Source organism: Bombina bombina, chromosome 4, assembly GCF_027579735.1.
Source record: "Bombina bombina isolate aBomBom1 chromosome 4, aBomBom1.pri, whole genome shotgun sequence".
NCBI lineage: Eukaryota > Metazoa > Chordata > Amphibia > Anura > Bombinatoridae > Bombina > Bombina bombina.
Genome location: NC_069502.1, coordinates 173,187,779 through 173,204,325, shown reverse-complemented (window position 1 = coordinate 173,204,325; position 16,547 = coordinate 173,187,779). Strand labels below are relative to the sequence as shown.

General features: G+C 36.7%; 1 protein-coding gene across 2 annotated transcripts in view; it reads left to right on the top strand.

Moving 5' to 3' along the window:
• Positions 1-16,547, top strand: part of ASAP2 (ArfGAP with SH3 domain, ankyrin repeat and PH domain 2) — a 774,383-nt gene that overhangs the window by 691,505 nt on the left and 66,331 nt on the right. For both annotated transcript variants that reach the window (XM_053709709.1, XM_053709708.1), the window contains exon 21: positions 593-706. In XM_053709709.1, coding sequence (XP_053565684.1) covers positions 593-706 — 114 coding nt within the window. The remainder of the gene's footprint in view (positions 1-592; positions 707-16,547) is intronic.

The window sequence follows — 16,547 nt, the reverse complement described above, 5'->3', positions numbered from 1 at the left end:
AAATTTTGTTTAAAATTGCATGCCCTATCTGAATCATAAAAGTTTAATTTTGACTAGACTGTCCCTTTAAACCACTTGGTCTTGGAGAGAAAAACATGAATTATAAAAAGTAACTATTAAAAAAAGGGAATCAAGAATCCATCACATTAGTAACGCAAACAGTTAAAATATCGGATTGTATTTATTTTTTCTTTCATGATTCAGATAGAGCATACAGTTTTAAACAACTTTTCAATTTAGTTCTATTATCCAATTTGCTTTGCTCTCTTGGTATCCTTTGGTGAAAAGAATATCTAGCTAGGCTCAGGAGCTGAGAACTTATCTGCTGATTGGTGGCTGCACATATATGCCTCTTGTCATTGGCTTACCGATATGTTCAGCTAGCTCCCAGAAGTGCATTGCTGCTTCTTCAAAAAAAGGTTACCAAGAGAATAAATGCAAAATTGATAATAGAAGTAAATTGCAAAGTTGTTTAAAATGGTATGTTCTATCGTAATCATGAAAGAAAAATGTTGGGTTTTATATCCCTTTAACTTTAAAAACATTTGATTTCTCTGTACGTAAATCTCACATTACCTTTTATCTCTCGCAGCTTATGCAAGCCTTGTCTGGAAGGTTTAATTCTCATGTTCATGTTGAATATGAATGGAGGTTACATCATATGGATCTGGACGAAAGTGATGATGATGTGGATGAAAAATTACAGGTGGGAATAGCCGTAAGGTTCTAGACTGTAAGCTTCTATTATCTAATAGCTGTGATATTCCTGCGTGCATAATGTAGAAAGCAAAAGTAAGGTATAAGATGCTGTCTTTATTATAATACATCATGTCAATCTGTGTGTGTCTCTGTATTTAATAATGATCACATGACTGTTAAAAGGATATTACACCCCTTACTGGATTTGTCCAGCTTTGTGGTGATTGCGAAAACAAATAGAGGTACCACTGTTTAACCACATTGCTTAGTTATATCCAAAAGTTACAAGCATATGGAAAATAAAACTAAAGGAGAGTAATAAAAATTAAAAATACATTTCTTTCTAATGACACTATGAGTCCACGGATCATCATTAATTACTGTTGGGAATATCACTCCTGCCCAGCAGGAGGCATCAAAGAGCACCACAGCAAAACTGTTAAGTATCACCTCCCTTCCCTCTCACCCAAGTCATTCTCTTTGCCTATGTTAGAGCAAGGAAGTGGTAAAGTTAGGTGTTAGTAAAAGATTCTTCAATCAAGATTTTATTATTTTTTAAGTGTTGCAAGATTGTGCTGCTTTGTTCTGGGGTGTAGCCGTAGTTCATATCAGTCTCTTCAGTAGAGCAGTGGTGGCTTTAGATGTTATCTCACAGCGCTCATGCTAATCCCAAAGAAGCTTTGAGATAATGGGGTACCTAGCTGCCCCTGAAAGACATGTGTGGTAGTTGGATATCAAAAAGCGCCTAACTAAAGGCTATGGGAAGTGGGTCTAGGTGACGGATATTTCTATCTGTCTATGGATGATGATTTCACTTATAAAAGTGACCGATGTAGAATTGTCTAATTTGCTATACTACATCTATAAGTGACCAGTGCAAAGTGGCTATGTTAGACAAATTTGGCTGGTTTATTTGACAATTACAATATTAAATATAAACAATCTAGTTAAACAATCTAGTTAAACATTCTAGTTAAACATGGATCCATGTAGTAAAAGCATTTAAAAATGACAATCAATAATCATATTAAAATCATACTAAAATCACAATAAGTTGACAAATGTTCTGATTAAAATTACAGGAATTGAGTATGTAATATCACCAACCGGTTAGGGTCGTGAAATTGATTGTACAGTTCCTAGTTTTATCCTCTTCTTGAAGTGAAAAAATGTGAAAAAATAATGTCCTGTGATAAAAAATAACTATCTAGATAGTTAAAAATCCAAAATATTCAAAAATTAAAAACTGTTTAAAAATATTGTGTAAAAAATAAATATCAAAAAGTGTCTGAGTGTTCTAATTTCCAAAAAACGTTTGTGAATGTGGAGTGTCCAAAAATAATAATAATAAAAATTGTGATCCAATATCCAATAAATTATATCCAATAAAATTGTATCCAATAAATTGTGTTCACTGTGTAATAAAGTAAATAGTGGCTGATGGAAATCCTCCCTCTGGGAAGCTCCTTAGTAGGTGATTGCTGTTAGTGTTTTATTCATGGGGTATTCGGTCTGTGATATAGACTCAATCCTTATATAAAACCTGCAAACAACAAAAATGACATAGTGCAATAATGCTACAAATGTGATAAAAAATATTGAAATGTTGCTCACCAGTTGCTGTCAACGCGTTTCGGCCTCTTAGTCAGGCCTTTCTCAAGACTATGTTCTGGGTGAGTTATGGTGGCTACTTAAAGGCATACTAAGCCAATCACAAGACCGTAATTTTCGCGCCAAAAAACGCTGTATTAGCGTAAACCGGAAGTCTTAGTTGTATCTTTCTTATTCTATGTGTCCCTGCTGTTGGTTATATTTCAATCTGCTCCCATATTCTATCATGCAGTTTGTTCTATTTTCGATCTTTGAATTTGTATTTATTTTTATTCCGCTATTCCGGTCGATAGACCGGATGTTGTTGTTAGGCGGAGGAAACGGAAGTGACGTCATAATGTATTGCGTCACTTCCGGTGGTTTGTTGACAGTATCGGTTTCTATGCCGATGTTTCCGGTATCTGTATTTAATTATTTTATTTAATCATATCTACAAGCCCCAATACCATCCATAACCCATTTGTAATGTTTGTAAATACGAACACAAACCATTACAATTTTTTCTATTGTTAATATTTAGATTTTTTATCGTTTTAAATTATTGCATGTTCAGAGTATAACAAGTTTGTCACATATTTTATATACTTTATGTGTTTACAAGTTTTACATAATGATGTTTTACTAAATGATGTTTTAATGTTGACCCCAAACAGATATAAGATAATAGATTAATTGTAACATAAATTTCATTCATATTCGAATTAACAGCTAGCCTAAGCTTCACAACACATGTTAATATACCGCCAAAACAGATACCGGAAACATCGGCATAGAAACCGATACTGTCAACAAACCACCGGAAGTGACGCAATACATTATGACGTCACTTCCGTTTCCTCCGCCTAACAACAACATCCGGTCTATCGACCGGAATAGCGGAATAAAAATAAATACAAATTCAAAGATCGAAAATAGAACAAACTGCATGATAGAATATGGGAGCAGATTGAAATATAACCAACAGCAGGGACACATAGAATAAGAAAGATACAACTAAGACTTCCGGTTTACGCTAATACAGCGTTTTTTGGCGCGAAAATTACGGTCTTGTGATTGGCTTAGTATGCCTTTAAGTAGCCACCATAACTCACCCAGAACATAGTCTTGAGAAAGGCCTGACTAAGAGGCCGAAACGCGTTGACAGCAACTGGTGAGCAACATTTCAATATTTTTATCACATTTGTAGCATTATTGCACTATGTCATTTTTGTTGTTTGCAGGTTTTATATAAGGAATGAGTCTATATCACAGACCGAATACCCCATGAATAAAACACTAACAGCAATCACCTACTAAGGAGCTTCCCAGAGGGAGGATTTCCATCAGCCACTATTTACTTTATTACACAGTGAACACAATTTATTGGATACAATTTTATTGGATATAATTTATTGGATATTGGATCACAATTTTTATTATTATTATTTTTGGACACTCCACATTCACAAACGTTTTTTGGAAATTAGAACACTCAGACACTTTTTGATATTTATTTTTTACACAATATTTTTAAACAGTTTTTAATTTTTGAATATTTTGGATTTTTAACTATCTAGATAGTTATTTTTTATCACAGGACATTATTTTTTCACATTTTTTCACTTCAAGAAGAGGATAAAACTAGGAACTGTACAATCAATTTCACGACCCTAACCGGTTGGTGATATTACATACTCAATTCCTGTAATTTTAATCAGAACATTTGTCAACTTATTGTGATTTTAGTATGATTTTAATATGATTATTGATTGTCATTTTTAAATGCTTTTACTACATGGATCCATGTTTAACTAGAATGTTTAACTAGATTGTTTAACTAGATTGTTTATATTTAATATTGTAATTGTCAAATAAACCAGCCAAATTTGTCTAACATAGCCACTTTGCACTGGTCACTTATAGATGTAGTATAGCAAATTAGACAATTCTACATCGGTCACTTTTATAAGTGAAATCATCATCCATAGACAGATAGAAATATCCGTCACCTAGACCCACTTCCCATAGCCTTTAGTTAGGCGCTTTTTGATATCCAACTACCACACATGTCTTTCAGGGGCAGCTAGGTACCCCATTATCTCAAAGCTTCTTTGGGATTAGCATGAGCGCTGTGAGATAACATCTAAAACAATTGATCTTCTAATCCTAGCAATCGATCAGCAGCCCATCTGGGTCTAACAAAATTGGGTCTAACACAAATTGGGTCTAACACACATTCCCAATAGAACCTGTACATTTCCGGATAAATTAGATTCTTATCTACCACCTTTTTTTCTTGAACCACAAATAGAAGGTCTCAGTGTGGGCGAAAGATTTACACTAATTACTATTTGTAATTACTATCCATATCTAACATGGAAGTTACCAGATCCATCAGACAAGACATAACTTTAGACATCAACTATACCATTACTAACTCAGACACCAACACCATAGAAAATTTGGATTATGCATCCATTTTTAAAAACTTAGAGAAGTTATTAATACAAGAGGTCAAATTTAAAGCGGAGATATCCTTTTTAAAAAAATGTTTGGAATTTAATATCATTCCAAAGGGGCTAGTCATCAAAAAAGACTGTGCCTTTCAGTCAGAGGATTCAACATTCTTAACTAGATGGGCAGAGATTCTGATAGAATCCTCAAGAAAACTTATGCAATCGATTATAGACTACAGGGAATCTATCCTAGCTAGAGTCGACATTGACATAAAAAACACTGAGGATAACCTCATTGGCCCTGACGGATTCATATCAGAATCCAAAGATTTCTTAGATAGAAAAGAAAATCTAACAAAAAAGATAACTAAGATCAGAGAGGATATTACCAATAAAAAATCTAAGAAATTGAACAGAGAATTAGAATTGATCAAAAACATCAAAGATCAGGCTAATCAACAAACAACAAATGAAACGAACAACATAACGAAAGAGAATAGGAATGAGGCCATAACGAATGAGGGAGAATGGGTAAAAGTTACCCATAGAGGGAGGAGACATAAACCAAGATTACCAATAGGGGATGAAAACAGAGAGTATTACAATTCTACGAACAGGGAGGAACATACACAGAATAACACACCACGAAATCAAGATCACACACCCGGTTTCAATAGATGGAATCAGGGACCAAATACAAGATTCGAAAATAGAACTCCAAGGACAACATTTCGTCCTTATAGACAGAGAAGAGGATGGGAACAAAATGGATATTATAGACATCCAAGTAGAGACAACCAACAACCATATAATCCAAGATATTATTCAAATACACCATACAAGGGTGAATATTATGTTAGAAACAATCATCAAGAATTTTACTCACCCTCACGACAATATAACAACAGAGGTCAGGAATACCCACAGTATAGACACTACCAGAGACGAAATAGGAGATATAATGACAATTACAGAGAAGCTCCTAACACATTCTGGGAACAAGGGAGACCCCAAAGACATCACGACCATAACCAGAACTATGAGTACAATAGAGGAGAATATTGGCAATATAAACATCCAAATAATACCAATAATCACTCTCAGATACATCAAACCAACACTAAGGCCTAGATTTAGAGTTCGGCGGTAAAAGGGCTGTTAACGCTCCGCAGGTTTTTTTCTGGCCGCACCATAAATTTAACTCTGGTATCGAGAGATAAAACAAATGCTGCGTTAGGCTCCAAAAAAGGAGCGTAGGGCATTTTTACCGCAAATGCAACTCTCGATACCAGAGTTGCTTACGGACGCGGCCGGCATCAAAAACGTGCTCGTGCACGATTCTCCCATAGGAAACAATGGGGCTGTTTGAGCTGAAAAAAAACCTAACACCTGCAAAAAAGCAGCGTTCAGCTCCTAACGCAGCCCCATTGTTTCCTATGGGAAAACACTTCCTACGTCTGCACCTAACACTCTAACATGTACCCCGAGTCTAAACACCCCTAACCTTACACTTATTAACCCCTAATCTGCCACTCCCGCTATCGCTGACCCCTGCATTACACTTTTAACCCCTAATCTGCCGCTCCGTAAACCGCCGCAACCTACGTTATCCCTATGTACCCCTAATCTGCTGCCCTAACATCGCCGACCCCTATATTATATTTATTAACCCCTAATCTGCCCCCCACAACGTCGCCGACACCTGCCTACACTTATTAACCCCTAATCTGCCGAGCGGACCTGAGCGCTACTATAATAAAGTTATTAACCCCTAATCCGTCTCACTAACCCTATCATAAATAGTATTAACCCCTAATCTGCCCTCCCTAACATCGCCGACACCTACCTTCAATTATTAACCCCTAATCTTCCGATCGGAGCTCACCGCTATTCTAATAAATGTATTAACCCCTAAAGCTAAGTCTAACCCTAACACTAACACCCCCCTAACTTAAATATAATTTACATCTAACGAAATAAATTAACTCTTATTAAATAAATTAATCCTATTTAAAGCTAAATACTTACCTGTAAAATAAACCCTAATATAGCTACAATATAAATTATAATTATATTTTAGCTATTTTAGGATTAATATTTATTTTACAGGCAACTTGGTATTTATTTTAACTAGGTACAATAGCTATTAAATAGTTAAGAACTATTTAATAGTTACCTAGTTAAAATAATTACAAAATTACCTGTAAAATAAATCCTAACCTAAGATATAATTAAACCTAACACTACCCTATCAATAAAATAATTAAATAAACTACCTACAATTACCTACAATTAACCTAACACTACACTATCAATAAATAAATTAAATACAATTGCTACAAATAAATACAATTAAATAAACTAGCTAAAGTACAAAAAATAAAAAAGAACTAAGTTACAGAAAATAAAAAAATATTTACAAACATAAGAAAAATATTACAACAATTTTAAACTAATTACACCTACTCTAAGCCCCCTAATAAAATAACAAAGACCCCCAAAATAAAAAATTCCCTACCCTATTCTAAATTTAAAAAGTTACAAGCTCTTTTACCTTACCAGCCCTGAACAGGGCCCTTTGCGGGGCATGCCCCAAGAAGTTCAGCTCTTTTGCCTGTAAAAGAAAACATACAATACCCCCCCCCCCAACATTACAACCCACCACCCACATACCCCTAATCTAACCCAAACCACCCTTAAATAAACCTAACACTAAGCCCCTGAAGATCTTCCTACCTTGTCTTCACCATACCAGGTTCACCGATCCGTCCTGGCTCTGATATCTTCATCCAACCCAAGCGGGGGTTGGCGATCCATAATCCGGTGCTGAAGAGGTCCAGAAGAGGCTCCAAAGTCTTCATCCTATCCGGCAAGAAGAGGACATCCGGACCGGCAAACATCTTCTCCAAGCGGCATCTTCGATCTTCTTCCATCCGGTGCGGAGCGGGTCCATCTTGAAGCAGGCGACGCGGATCCATCCTCTTCTTCCGATGTCTCCCGACGAATGACGGTTCCTTTAAGGGACGTCATCCAAGATGGCGTCCCTCGAATTCCGATTGGCTGATAGGATTCTATCAGCCAATCGGAATTAAGGTAGGAATTTTCTGATTGGCTGATGGAATCAGCCAATCAGAATCAAGTTCAATCCGATTGGCTGATCCAATCAGCCAATCAGATTGAGCTCGCATTCTATTGGCTGTTCCGATCAGCCAATAGAATGCGAGCTCAATCTGATTGGCTGATTGGATCGGCCAATCGGATTGAACTAGATTCTGATTGGCTGATTCCATCAGCCAATCAGAAAATTCCTACCTTAATTCCGATTGGCTGATAGAATCCTATCAGCCAATCGGAATTCGAGGGACGCCATCTTGGATGACGTCCCTTAAAGGAACCGTCATTCGTCGGGAGACATCGGAAGAAGAGGATGGATCCGCGTCGCCTGCTTCAAGATGGACCCGCTCCGCACCGGATGGAAGAAGATCGAAGATGCCGCTTGGAGAAGATGTTTGCCGGTCCGGATGTCCTCTTCTTGCCTGATAGGATGAAGACTTTGGAGCCTCTTCTGGACCTCTTCAGCACCGGATTATGGATCGCCAACCCCCGCTTGGGTTGGATGAAGATCTTGGAGCCAGGACGGATCGGTGATACCTGGATGGTGAAGACAAGGTAGGAAGATCTTCAGGGGATTAGTGTTAGGTTTATTTAAGGGGGGTTTGGGTTAGATTAGGGGTATGTGGGTGGTGGGTTGTAATGTTGGGGGGGGGGTATTGTATGTTTTTTTTAACAGGCAAAAGAGCTGAACTTCTTGGGGCATGCCCCGCAAAGGGCCCTGTTCAGGGCTGGTAAGGTAAAAGAGCTTGTAACTTTTTTAATTTAGAATAGGGTAGGGAATTTATTATTTTGGGGGGCTTTGTTATTTTATTAGGGGGCTTAGAGTAGGTGTAATTAGTTTAAAATTGTTGTAATATTTTTCTTATGTTTGTAAATATTTTTTTATTTTCTGTAACTTAGTTCTTTTTTATTTTTTGTACTTTAGCTAGTTTATTTAATTGTATTTATTTGTAGCAATTGTGTTTATTTAATTTATTGATAGTGTAGTGTTAGGTTTTATTGTAGGTAATTGTAGGTAGTTTATTTAATTATTTTATTGATAGGGTAGTGTTAGGTTTAATTATATCTTAGGTTAGGATTTATTTTACAGGTAAATTTGTTATTATTTTAACTAGGTAACTATTAAATAGTTCTTAACTATTTAATAGCTATTGTACCTAGTTAAAATAAATACCAAGTTGCCTGTAAAATAAATATTAATCCTAAAATAGCTACAATGTAATTATAATTTATATTGTAGCTATATTAGGATTTATTTTACAGGTAAGTATTTAGCTTTAAATAGGATTAATTTATTTAATAAGAGTTAATTTATTTCGTTAGATGTAAATTATATTTAAGTTAGGGGGGTGTTAGTGTTAGGGTTAGACTTAGCTTTAGGGGTTAATACATTTATTAGAATAGCGGTGAGCTCCGATCGGAAGATTAGGGGTTAATAATTGAAGTTAGGTGTCGGCGATGTTAGGGAGGGCAGATTAGGGGTTAATACTATTTATGATAGGGTTAGTGAGGCGGGTTAGGGGTTAATAACTTTATTATAGTAGCGGTGCGGTCCGCTCGGCAGATTAGGGGTTAATAAGTGTAGGCAGGTGTCGGCGACGTTGAGGGGGGCAGATTAGGGGTTAATAAATATAATATAGGGGTCGGCGGTGTTAGGGGTAGCAGATTAGGGGTACATAGGGATAACGTAGGTGGCGGCGCTTTGCGGTCGGAAGATTAGGGGTTAATTATTTTAAGTAGCTGGCGGCGATGTTGTGGGGGGCAGGTTAGGGGTTAATAAATGTAATACAGGGGTCGGCGGTGTTAGGGGCAGCAGATTAGGGGTACATAAGTATAACGTAGGTGGCGGTCGGAAGATTAGGGGTTAAAATTTTTAATCGAGTGGCGGCGATGTGGGGGGACCTCGGTTTAGGGGTACATAGGTAGTTTATGGGTGTTAGTGTACTTTAGGGTACAGTAGTTAAGAGCTTTATAAACCGGCGTTAGCCAGAAAGCTCTTAACTCCTGCTATTTTCAGGCGGCTGGAATCTTGTCGTTAGAGCTCTAACGCTCACTGCAGAAACGACTCTAAATACCAGCGTTAGAAAGATCCCATTGAAAAGATAGGCTACGCAAATGGCGTAGGGGGATCTGCGGTATGGAAAAGTCGGGGCTGAAAAGTGAGCGTTAGACCCTTTAATCACTGACTCCAAATACCAGCGGGCGCCCAAAACCAGCGTTAGAAGCCTCTAACGCTGGTTTTGACGGCTACCGCCGAACTCTAAATCTAGGCCTAAAAGAGCAACCCCCCTAGTAATACAAGGAGAAAAACACCCAGGCAGTGAAACAGTGAATCTAGGTAATAATGACCAACCAAGAGTATCAACCTCAGGGCACTCTTTTTTAGGGGTAGCACAAAAAGCAACCAAAGATCTAGAAAGAGGCTCAACAAAAAGAAAGAACTCAAACCAGGACGAGTTTCACACACCAATAGAAAAAAGAAAAACCATAGGGGGAAGAGAGGAGGAAGAAAATTAAATAAGAAAAAAATGATCAGCTCCCCGGCCAATACCAACCCTCACAATAAAGGTATATTCAATCTGAGTTCAAAGGAACTTACCGATAAAGAATCCTCAGTCCTAAGTTATGGACTTTCGTTCGCCCCTTCAAAGGGTCTAAATAAGTTCAATACATTTATCAACGCAAAAGAACTTGTCAGGAAACTGACACTCAAGAGACATTTCTTGAAGTCTCCGCTAGAAACTTACCAGAGGGCACAAATTAGCAATAACAGCCCCTATTTACATACAGATCTAAAACCAAGATCAAACTTTTACCCGGTCACTAGCAAAGGCAGTGCCATAGAGACCTTCGAAACAATGATCTGCAACGAGATCAGAGACATCAAACAAAAAAGTCTGAATAACCATAAACATAACCTTTCAAAAGAACAGATGAACACAATAAAGTCCCTCGAGAAAAATCACCACTTGGTCATAAAACCAGCAGACAAGGGTGGGGGCATTGTCATTTTAGACAAAAAAGATTATGAACAAGAATGCAATAGAATCCTATCAGATCAAAGTACATATGAAATACTTGAACAGAACCCTATCGGGTGTTATAAAAGGGAACTGGACGTCATTTTGGGAGAAGCACATAGCACTGGGATACTTAATGATAAAGAGTTTAATTACATCAATATTAAACATCCTATAACCCCAGTCTTCTATTATCTCCCAAAAGTCCACAAATCCCTTGAAAGACCCCCAGGCCGACCGATAATTTCAGGGATAGGGAGTCTGTCAAGTAATCTATCTGAATATGTAGATAGGAAGTTACAAAAATATGTAACCCAACTGCCATCGTATCTAAGAGACTCCACCCAGATACTGAACATATTGGAGGGTATAGAATGGGAAGATAACTACACACTCGTCACATGTGACGTTGCTTCCCTATATACCAGTATACCCCACGAAGGGGGTATAGAGGCAGTAAATTTTTTCCTTGAAAAAGATTGTGATCTACCTGATCTACAGAGATACTTTATCCTTGATGGGATACAGTACATTCTCACTCACAATTATTTCTCAAATGATGACATATTTTATAAACAAATATGTGGTACAGCCATGGGGACCAGGTTCGCGCCCAGCTATGCAAATCTGTATATGGGCCACTGGGAACGTATTTTTTGGGATTCATGCCCAGCAAGCGCGGACCTGGTCCTCTATTATAGGTACATAGATGACATCATTATGATATGGAAAGGATCCATAGAAGACTTGGAACACACAATAAATGTCATGAACAATAATACCCACAATCTCAGATTTACATACGAAATGAGTAAAAAAGAGATCAATTTTTTGGATCTTAAAATTGAGATTGCTAAAGGAAAAATAGAGACGTCCACTTTCTTTAAGAAAGTGGACTGCAACAACTATATCCATAAAGAAAGTTGTCATCTCGAGAGATGGAAGACTAATGTACCCAAAGGCCAATTTCTAAGGCTCAAAAAGAACTGCTCTGACCCACACAAATGGGAAGAACAAGCCACCACATTAAAAGAGAAATTCTTAGAAAGAGGTTATGATGAGCACACTCTCGACAGAGACATCGAAGGAGTAAGGCAAAAAGATAGAAAGGACCTCCTGGTATACAAATCCAAAGAAGTAAAGACCAACCTTGAGACGGATCAAGTTACTGTTCCTTTTATCACTGAATTCAGTGAAAACAGACGTATTGTGGAGAAGATTATAGAAAAACACTGGCCACTTTTAAAAGACGACGATGTAATAGGAGACAAATTAACATCCCGACCAATTTTTTTATATAGAAAAACTGAGAATCTAAAAAGCAAACTGTCACCCAGCATACCAAGAAAAACGTTGAATAAGACAAAAGATGTGTTTGGTAAGGAAATCAGAGGATTTTTTCCTTGCATCAACTGCAAAGCTTGCAAAAGAGGTGTCAAAACCAAGGAGTTTGTCTCACACAACACAAAAGTTAAACACAAGATCAATGACCTCATAAGGTGTACCAGCAGAGGAGTCATCTATCTGATATGGTGCAGTTGTGGGCTCCAATATGTAGGACAAACATCTAGAGTCCTCAAAGATAGAATTAGAGAACACCTATTGAAGGTCGAACATAAAAGCACTGAAACTGCACTTTACAGGCACTTTACCAATCACCATCAGGGAAACCAGAAAGATTTTCACTATATAGGGATACAAAAAGTGATACCCAACTGGAGAGGAGGAAATTATGAAAGGAGTCTATTAACTGCCGAATCCAAATGGATTTTTAACATTGATAGTCTATACCCCAGAGGTCTGAATAATAGGGAGGATCTCTCACATCTACTAAATTTAAAATAATTACCTCTAGATTTAAGTCTGTTTAGAAAGACATCTAACCGAATAGCATGTATTTTCATACTAGCTCACAGAGTTATTTATTACTAAACATAACATAATCAATATGGGGTTATTAGTAGAGACCACCTGTATTTAGACCCCCTCCCAGAAATACAGTAGAAACAGCATCACACAAGTTTTAACATAAAGATTTAATTCAACTATACTAATGCCATTCAGTTTCTTGTAGTATTACTTTCCAAAAAAAATTTTTTTATATATTTTTTATATATTTTTATATATTTTATGAATTTTTCTAGGTATTTAAAAAAGCTTTTTGTTCCCATGTATATTAAAAGTGGACCAGAATAGAAAGAAGCGGTTATATCTGATAGGCTATATTTAATTATTTTATTTAATCATATCTACAAGCCCCAATACCATCCATAACCCATTTGTAATGTTTGTAAATACGAACACAAACCATTACAATTTTTTCTATTGTTAATATTTAGATTTTTTATCGTTTTAAATTATTGCATGTTCAGAGTATAACAAGTTTGTCACATATTTTATATACTTTGTGTTTACAAGTTTTACATAATGATGTTTTACTAAATGATGTTTTAATGTTGACCCCAAACAGATATAAGATAATAGATTAATTGTAACATAAATTTCATTCATATTCGAATTAACAGCTAGCCTAAGCTTCACAACACATGTTAATATACCGCCAAAACAGATACCGGAAACATCGGCATAGAAACCGATACTGTCAACAAACCACCGGAAGTGACGCAATACATTATGACGTCACTTCCGTTTCCTCCGCCTAACAACAACATCCGGTCTATCGACCGGAATAGCGGAATAAAAATAAATACAAATTCAAAGATCGAAAATAGAACAAACTGCATGATAGAATATGGGAGCAGATTGAAATATAACCAACAGCAGGGACACATAGAATAAGAAAGATACAACTAAGACTTCCGGTTTACGCTAATACAGCGTTTTTTGGCGCGAAAATTACGGTCTTGTGATTGGCTTAGTATGCCTTTAAGTAGCCACCATAACTCACCCAGAACATAGTCTTGAGAAAGGCCTGACTAAGAGGCCGAAACGCGTTGACAGCAACTGGTGAGCAACATTTCAATATTTTTATCACATTTGTAGCATTATTGCACTATGTCATTTTTGTTGTTTGCAGGTTTTATATAAGGATTGAGTCTATATCACAGACCGAATACCCCATGAATAAAACACTAACAGCAATCACCTACTAAGGAGCTTCCCAGAGGGAGGATTTCCATCAGCCACTATTTACTTTATTACACAGTGAACACAATTTATTGGATACAATTTTATTGGATATAATTTATTGGATATTGGATCACAATTTTTATTATTATTATTTTTGGACACTCCACATTCACAAACGTTTTTTGGAAATTAGAACACTCAGACACTTTTTGATATTTATTTTTTACACAATATTTTTAAACAGTTTTTAATTTTTGAATATTTTGGATTTTTAACTATCTAGATAGTTATTTTTTATCACAGGACATTATTTTTTCACATTTTTTCACTTCAAGAAGAGGATAAAACTAGGAACTGTACAATCAATTTCACGACCCTAACCGGTTGGTGATATTACATACTCAATTCCTGTAATTTTAATCAGAACATTTGTCAACTTATTGTGATTTTAGTATGATTTTAATATGATTATTGATTGTCATTTTTAAATGCTTTTACTACATGGATCCATGTTTAACTAGAATGTTTAACTAGATTGTTTAACTAGATTGTTTATATTTAATATTGTAATTGTCAAATAAACCAGCCAAATTTGTCTAACATAGCCACTTTGCACTGGTCACTTATAGATGTAGTATAGCAAATTAGACAATTCTACATCGGTCACTTTTATAAGTGAAATCATCATCCATAGACAGATAGAAATATCCGTCACCTAGACCCACTTCCCATAGCCTTTAGTTAGGCGCTTTTTGATATCCAACTACCACAGTGGTGGCTTTAGAGCAATGGGAATTTATGGGACATAATTCTCACTGCGCCTCCCATATATTTATGCTGCACTAATCCTGAAAGCCTGAGTAAGATTACTCAGTCTTTATCTCTTTTTCCACAGGTCCATGTGAGGGAGATGACCTCTCAAACCTAGTGAGCTGCCCTGCTGCCTGGCAAATTTGTGAGGTAAGCGCTGACTTTATTTTTTCTGGGACTAGTGAAGAAAAAAGAACTCAGAAAAAGTTTGGGCACTTTATTCATTAGGGAAAAAATATGGCATTTTATTATTTTCCTAGAATGATACAGTAATCCTTATGTACTTAAGGGGATTATATACGGCATCATTTGCAGGCATTGGGGACTTGAGGAGATAGGCTCAATGTTGGTGATACTCTGTTAGTTATTTATTACGGAAATTCACATAAAATGTCGACTGACACGTTAATTTGGACACGCCCACGATGGGAGGGACTTGTGTGGCGGTAGAATTATCTGTTGCGCACATATTTCTTTCATGTAATTGGCAAGAGTCCATGAGCTAGTGACGTATGGGATATACATTCCTACCAGGAGGGGCAAAGTTTCCCAAACCTCAAAATGCCTATAAATACACCCCTCACCACACCCACAATTCAGTTTTACAAACTTTGCCTCCCATGGAGGTGGTGAAGTAAGTTTGTGCTAGATTTCTACGTTGATATGCGCTTCGCAGCAGGCTGAAGCCCGGTTTACCTCTTAGAGTGCAGTGAATGTCAGAGGGATGTGAAGAGAGTATTGCCTATTTGAATACCATGGTCTTCCTCTAGGGGATCTATTTCATAGGTTCTCTGTTATCGGTCATAGAGATTTCTTCTCCTACCTCCCTTTTCAGATCGACGATATACTCTTATATACCATTACCTCTACTGATTCTCGTTTCAGTACTGGTTTGGCTATCTACTATATGTAGATGAGTGTCTTAGGGTAAGTAAGTCTTTTTTTTTTTTCATGACACTCTAAGCTATGGTTGGGCACTTTATATGTAAAGTTCTAAATATATGTTTTAAACTTATATTTGCCATGATTCAGGATAATCAGAGTTCCTTCTTTCAGACTGTCAGTCTCATTTTTTGGGAAAATGCATATGAATTTATATTTTTCTTACTTTAAAATTTTCAATTGACTTTTTTTCTAAATTGCGGGCTGTTAGGCTCGCGGGTGCAGAAAATGTTTCAATTTATTGCGTCATTTTTGGCGCAAGACTTTTTTGGCACAAAAATTTCGTCATTTCCGGCGTCATAGTTGACCCCGGAAGTTTTCACGTGGTTGCGTCATTTTTTACGTATGTGTGTTGCGGACGTTTTTGGCGCCAAAAAATATGGCCGTCATTCTTGGCGCCAAAAAATGTGGGCGTTATACTTGGCGCCAAAAATGTGGGCGTCATACTTGGCGCCAGTTTTTTTCACATTATTTCAGTCTCACTTTTTAGTTGCTTCTGGTTTCTAGAGGCTTGTTTTGTTTTGCATTTTTTCCCATTCCTGAAACTGTCATTTAAGGAATTTGATAATTTTGCTTTATATGTTGTTTTTTCTATTACATATTGCAAGATGTCACTACTTGACCCTGGATCAGAATCTACTTCTGGAAAGACGCTGCCTGATGTTGGTTCTACCAAAGCTAAGTGCATTTGTTGTAAACTTTTGGTAACTGTTCCTCCGGCTGTAGTTTGTGTTAGTTGTCATGATAAACTATCTAACGCAGATAATATTTCCATTAGTAATAATCAATTACCTGTTGTTGTTCCTTCAACATCTAATGTTCAGGA